The 6,695-nt window shown below is 39.6% G+C and overlaps 1 protein-coding gene across 2 annotated transcripts; it reads left to right on the top strand.

The window, feature by feature from the left end:
- The first annotated feature begins 384 nt into the window (after positions 1–384).
- Positions 385–4,828, top strand: LOC118567002 (B2 bradykinin receptor-like). Of its 2 annotated transcripts, XR_004933431.1 has the most exons (3): positions 385–479; positions 1,132–2,203; positions 3,893–4,828. XR_004933431.1 is itself a non-coding variant. In XM_036150928.1 (2 exons), the coding sequence occupies exons 1-2, from the start codon at positions 460–462 to the stop codon at positions 2,150–2,152; spliced, it is 1,041 nt and encodes a 346-aa protein (XP_036006821.1). In that variant the 5' UTR covers positions 385–459; the 3' UTR covers positions 2,153–4,828. The 2 variants fall into 2 exon arrangements, 1 of the variants encoding a protein (XP_036006821.1); XM_036150928.1 differs by having other exon boundaries at positions 1,132–4,828.
- Positions 4,829–6,695: the final 1,867 nt, after the last annotated feature.

The following is a 6,695-nucleotide window of genomic DNA, read 5'->3' as shown; positions in this document are numbered from 1 at the left end:
GTAAATTTTTAAGATATTTTTCATCACTAGCTGCTCCTGAGCTTTGGTTATAATCCCTTCAAACATACTTTAAAACATCGTCCTCATTGATTCACAACCACATAAGGATGGGTCATTGGATTATTTCTGGGTTTAAGGTAAAACCCAATAACCTTTTCATATTGATCTTCCTAATCCTACCTAACTTGTTTAAAGCACTGAAGTAGATTCCTTCCATGTTGTGACTTGGCACAGAATTCTCCAGATCTGCAGAATCACATGCAGCTACCAGTAGAAGAGAGAATGGGAGGGACATGCTGAAGAAGGGGCGGGAATGGAGCAAGTCATCTCTTGTTTAAAGACGTCTGACATCAGTTTAATATCAGTTTACCTACTTCAGCAAACAGCAGCCACAGTCACACAGAGGACAGAAGCAGTGAAGGCTTGAAGGGAAGTGCTGTTTGTTTTTTCTTCAGGAGAATGGCTCTTCTAACCACAAGGTATGTACAAGCTTTGCTGTTATTTCTGACTGAACTTCTCATTTGTTCTCTAAAGACTCAGCAACAGTCATCTACAACATAATATTTACTGTTTTGCAAAGTGGACAATGTGTAAAGTGCATTATGACCTGCATGCAGAGTGCAACACTGCAACACATAGAAACACCAGACTGACCGTATTCTGAAGGTGTCTAAAGCCAAAGAGCAGGTTTTATTTCATTTGACTCCAGACTCTGCGTTGCTCAATATGTTTTGTGCAAATATTCAAAGACTTTGAAGTGAAGAAGACATTATAAATTAAAACAACTGATCACAAGATTGTAAATACATTAATGGTCTAAGAAAGCTGAAGGTAACCTGAAATAGAAAATAAGCGCCCTTTCATGAATGAACAGAAAACATTGTCCGTATCAAGTGGAGCCATGAAAACATTTATGCAAACAGCCTCAGCAGGTATTTCCAATTGTAAAGAAAATATGCAAAAATGTTTTCTGAGCTCATTTTCATTTTAGACCTGCTGGCAATCCTGTAAAATCGTATGTTTATTCTTATTCTTACTTCACAATATAATATTTAAATTTACCTGCCTGATGTAAGTCTTTGGTCTTTAAACTGCAGATAATTTCACAGATTTCTCTCTGTTTTTCTGCAGCATCCCTTCTAACTTGACCTCGTCGGCTGGAGAAGGAAACCAAACAAACACCAGTCATTGCTCCCTTGGATCTGACAACTGGACCTTCACCTATGTCCCAGTTTATGTCATGGTCATATCTGTGCTGGGAATTGCCTTGAACATCTTCGTGCTGATGGTTTTCATCTTCCACAAGAAGCCTTGCAGCGTACCTGAGATCTACTTGAGCAACTTGGCAGCTGCTGACCTGCTTCTGGTCTCCTTTTTGCCCTTCTGGGCTGTCAGCGCTTGGAAACAGTTTGAATGGATTTTTGGTTCTGCCTTGTGCAAAATGGTCAACGTGGGCATTCTGATGAACGTCTACTGCAGCATCTACTTCCTGGTTTTGGTCAGCATAGACCGGTATTTGGCTCTGGTCTATCCACTGTCCCATAAAACAATACGCCGGCCAAAATTTGCTAAAATCGGTTGTCTCCTGGTTTGGATTCTGGGATTTGTTCTTAGTGTTCCTAAACTTATCAACAGGGAATTGGTACCTCATGATAACATTATCAAATGTGGTGAAAAAGATGAAACTATTTCTGACACATGTGAGTACATGATTTTGGTGCTTGCCTTCATCATTCCCGTTTCCATTATCACCTTCTGCACAATCAAGATTCTCCAAACTCTGAGAAGCAGGTTTATGGAACGAGAAAAGACAAAGGACAAGGATAAGAGGGCCACCTCTTTGGTCCTGGCCGTCCTGCTGGCGTTCCTGATCTGTTGGCTTCCGTTTCATCTGCTCAAGATACCGTCCCGGCTCCAGAGTGCTCGTATTCTGACAAGCTGTAGCTCTGAGAAAACCATCTACTTCTGTAAGCAGATCTTCCTCTACTTAGCCTTCTTCAACAGTGTTCTCAACCCCGTTCTTTACGTCATTGCTGGGAAAAACTTCCGGAAGAAAGTTAAGGAGCTCTTCAATCATTGGAACCTCAAGCGGAATTCAACCTTCAGCCTCACCTCCACAAGCACTAAACTATCAAGAAGTGTTAAATTCTAGTTAACGTTGAGCTGATGTGCCGGCAGCCCACCAGTGATTTTTATAATCCAGGTATGGAATCAAACAGTTTTAAGATACAACCTTAAAGCTATAGTGGGATTTTCCACTTTTTTATTGCCTTCTGCATTGTGAATAAATTAGTTTGATCAAGTATGACAACCGAACCTTTGAAATAATCGCCTGTCAGTTTGGTAGCTGCCAATCATTTTTTTAGGAGTAGTAATAAGAACCTATTTAAATGAGAAAAATAGAAGGAATTAAGGAATACCTGACAGCTTGCAGCCATGCAAGCAAGCACGGCACCAGCCTGATAAATACCTCTGCTGTGTTTTCTTTGCACTTTACAAGTCAAAAAGGTTCAGGCTAGGCTGGAGAAGAGTTTGACTTAACTTCTTCAGGAAGGCAAAATCTAAAAACAGTTCATCTATTTAGCTGCAGTCTGATCATCCCCAAATAATTACAGCAATGAAGCTACATACTTTTGCTAAATCTGGTATATTCTTTTGTCAGAGCTGATGGACTAGAGAACAACATGCAAACAACAACAGATTGAGACAAGGAACCTAATTATAAAAACAAACAATACCTTCGGATGCACAGTATATACTCCGCCAAAAAAGAAACTATCGCATAAAATACGTAATTCAAAGCTTTACATTAAATCTTGAAGTCTGAGCGTGAATAAAAAATAAAATATGGTTGTGTTTAGTTTCCTTTATTGCTGAGATTGTTTTCTATGAGCAGAACATTAGCAAGGAAGGGAAATTAGAAGAAAAGCTGCACGCTGCGACAGACTGGCGACCTGTCCAGGGTGTACACCGCCTCTCTCCCTTTGACAGCTGGAGATAGGAACCAGCACCCCTTATGCTAGGAATAGACGTGTTAGAAAATGGATGGATGCGACTTTGCAAGATCAGGTGTTCAAATTATAGGTAAATATCTCAAAAATGATGCTACAGTCATGTGAAAAACCCAAATTTTCTGTTGATCTAAGCCCGTAATGTTTTGCCTCCAGGAGAGTTTCAAAGGGCTGTCCAGATCGAGTCTACTAAAACCCAAACCCAAAAATCCAGAGCAGGTTTTGTGAAGTTTTATTTGGCATGTAGCTGAGGGGCCTATCCAGGAATCCTGTAAGAACAAGCGGGTATAGACAGACATACAGTATGTGCCAAAAGACCTGCTGATTTTAACCTAAATATCTGTTGCAGGGGAAAACAGTAAGGGACAGACATTCAAAAAATGGGCACAGGGAGGAACACAAAGTAATGCAAACGACATGCATATGCATGGAATTAAAATAATTATAATTAGTTAAAATAAGAGAGGTTATGATTGAAAGTTGTCTTGCAATCCTTTATCATTGCACAAAAATATTAAGCATAAAGTATTTCAAGCAAAAACAAAAGTAAAGCATTTTCTTGATCTGTGAAAGATAACAGCAGTGAATAAAAGAACAGCAGGAAGGTACAAAACATACAGTTTCATGATTCACAACATTTGTGTTGCTCTGATGAAATGTACAAATTTTCTTAAAGTCATGAAGTTTGGAGAAAAGTAACATGTCTTTGGTCTAAATCTATCTTAATGTTTTCAACTTTTTTTGTATTAGTTTCTCCCTGATTGGCAGCCTTATTCTTTCTGATGTATATGTTTTTTTGTTTCTGTGTTTGATGCAGAAAATTGTATCTGGAAAAAGCATAAATGTATATTTATATATTGTTTGTATATCATAATGAGCAGATCAACAGGAATGAAGGGTGTGATCCATTCACTTCCAGAGCAGCTTTGTGTTGGACTTCCTGGTTCTATCTTTCACCATTTGACGGGATTGGACTCCAGATCCTGAAAACGTCTATCCAACCATGCAAACAACCAGAGCAATTCGAATAAAAACGCTTTCAGGGAAAACAAACACACACAATTTTTTTTTTTTTTGCTACTCAGTTGAATAGCATTACCAAATGTTTTATAATTGCAGAAGTAATGGACTGAAATGAAGATAATGGAAGCAATCAACCAGAGATGGAAGCATGTTTTCTGTAACTGTGACAGCGTGTGTAAAGTTCTTATTCAGCTTTTTAATGGTTGGATATTTCATGTGTATTTGTATGATTTTTGTGAATTTTGTTCTGTTTGTTATCTATATAGAATTGCTTTATTGAGCATTGATGAGTGTAAAAGAATATTTCTGTTAAGCATAAAATGTAAGCAGCTTTCTGCAGCTCTTAGCACACAAGTGCATCAGTTGTACTGCAGACTGTTTTCTCTTCAGTCACCTGTTTCACTCTCATGGACTATCTCTGCGGGCGGAAAAGCCACTTCCTTTATTCTGAGGAAACTTTGGTGTAACAACCTTTAAATAACAACTTGGTTCACGTAAATTTTGCAACATAGAAACTAGTGATCTATGCAGTTTAGGAGTGATTAAGGTTTTGTAAAAACTGTTGTGTTTTTTAATTTGTCTTTTTGTCGAAGGCTAAATAAAGAAAGTAAAATGACCCTGTTGCAAGAACTTTTATCACTTTGGGTATATCCTTTTGTAAAGAAAATCATTTTTCTGATGAAATAGAGCAGCAAGGCAGATGCAAATAGGCTCCGCCTCTCATCGTTCTTTAGATATGTTTTAGAAATGTACTAAGTTTTAAGTCAATAAACTTTATATCTTTATACCCGTTACTGATTTTATATTTGTCTGGTTTGTGACTATCCAGATGTTGACAATAACACTCCGTTATACTGTCTCATTGTTTTACTATATCTATGTGCCCACATAATATAAACGCAGTTAAAGTTAAAGGCATACTATGCAACATTTTTCAGTTAATTAATGTGTTCCATACCGTTTTGGATGATTAAATGAGTCATTTCAGGTTGAACAAAGGTTTTCTCGGCCGCCCTGGTGGTCTGTGGGGGAAATACCGCACTTGCAATTGCAAGAGCTCACGGCCCGCACACACAGGCTCAGAAGTCTGGTGCAAGACCGCGAGAGTCGGTCTTGCTTTACGGCGAGAACTCCATGTGTTTTTGCCCTGCCATTCACTATATGCACGCGCGAAAGCAACAACAAAGAACCGCGTGTTAACTCCAAATAAACATGCAAGTATGTCGAGTTTTTTTAATTCATTATTAGTTAGGCGCCCGCCTATGCATTGAAAATGCACCTAATAAGGGTTTCTTTAATCCTTTTTATTCTTCCGTCACCGTTAATACAGCCCGAACCGTAGGCTGTACCCCCACAAACTATATATCAAAACGTGTGTCTCGACGCCGCGAAGTGTGCTATTTGTACTTGATGCCATTTAAAGTTACCGTGGTGACAAAATTAACCAAAAACCACTTCTCAAAACCATTTCCTACACACAGATGACCTCTCCATCATGCAGAGTTCAGCATGGCACTTTTTTTTGGTACAGTGGTTTAGGTGTTGGGCTGGTGCACCAAAGGTCACAGGTTCGCAACCCGCTGGGGGCACCCAATATTTTTTTTTTTTTTTTTTTACAAGTAACAAATAAATAATTTGAACAACTGATATAAATGAATGAATGATGAAAAAATTGCAACAGCAAGAACTACTGCTCATTAGCAGGCGCAATATGAACTTTTCAGCTCTGCAGCGTCTCACATCAAAAAAACGACAAAGTTTTCCTGAAGTTTTTTTTAATCTATTTTTCACCGGACTTTTTCTTCCAAAACTGCACCGCGTTGCTGCGCAATAGCACACATGAGTTTCTGGACCTTCGGAGCTATAACAGTGATACATTTATGGCCGATATTCCCGTCATCCTAGAGATCTCCAGAACACTGGATCCTGCCGACTTCTCCCGGCCGGGCGGAAGTGCAACTCAGCCGGCGACCGGAACGTAAACAAAGCCTGCTTAACTGCGGAGGGGGATGCGTGCTAGGCTAAAGCTAACACCACACTGGCTATCTTTACTAGGGTGACCAGAGGTCCCCGATTTCCGGGCACTGTCCCCGTTTTGGACCACCTGTCCCAACTAAAGCTGTCCCCGGAAATGTCCCTGATTCTACCGAGGGGAAAATGTTGCGCGTAGACTGTTATTACGGTAGAGCTGTTGCGCGCAGAAACAGGTGTTACGGTAGCTGGTTGCACTGCTGATAATATAAAGATGAGTAACAGAGCGCACCACTAGACGGGCGGTAATGATCCTTTTGGATGTGGTCAGCACCCATTAAAACACGAAGAAGAATAAGGGCGCACCACTTTTAAAACAGAAGAAGAAGAAGTGGAAGTTTGTTGTCATAAATGGTAATGGGGAGCTGCTGTGTTATGGTAAGTGTGTTAAACGATTCAGTTTATTTGGATCGGGCTGATTCTGTGATAACTGTTTGTGTCCAGGTTAAAAAAATAATCAATAAAAAGTAAGACAATACCACGAGTTGCTGCTCACCTGAGTAAAAGACACTCAGATAAAATGTAACAGAATGATTGTAAACTCTTTGTGAGGCGCTAATCTGGTATGCTGGTTCTCCAGGGATCAACAAGAGTTCATCTAAAGATGTTTTAGAACTGATTGGTGACCTT

Source organism: Fundulus heteroclitus, chromosome 19, assembly GCF_011125445.2.
Source record: "Fundulus heteroclitus isolate FHET01 chromosome 19, MU-UCD_Fhet_4.1, whole genome shotgun sequence".
NCBI classification, from domain to species: domain Eukaryota; kingdom Metazoa; phylum Chordata; class Actinopteri; order Cyprinodontiformes; family Fundulidae; genus Fundulus; species Fundulus heteroclitus.
This window is presented reverse-complemented; position numbering and strand designations above follow the sequence as displayed.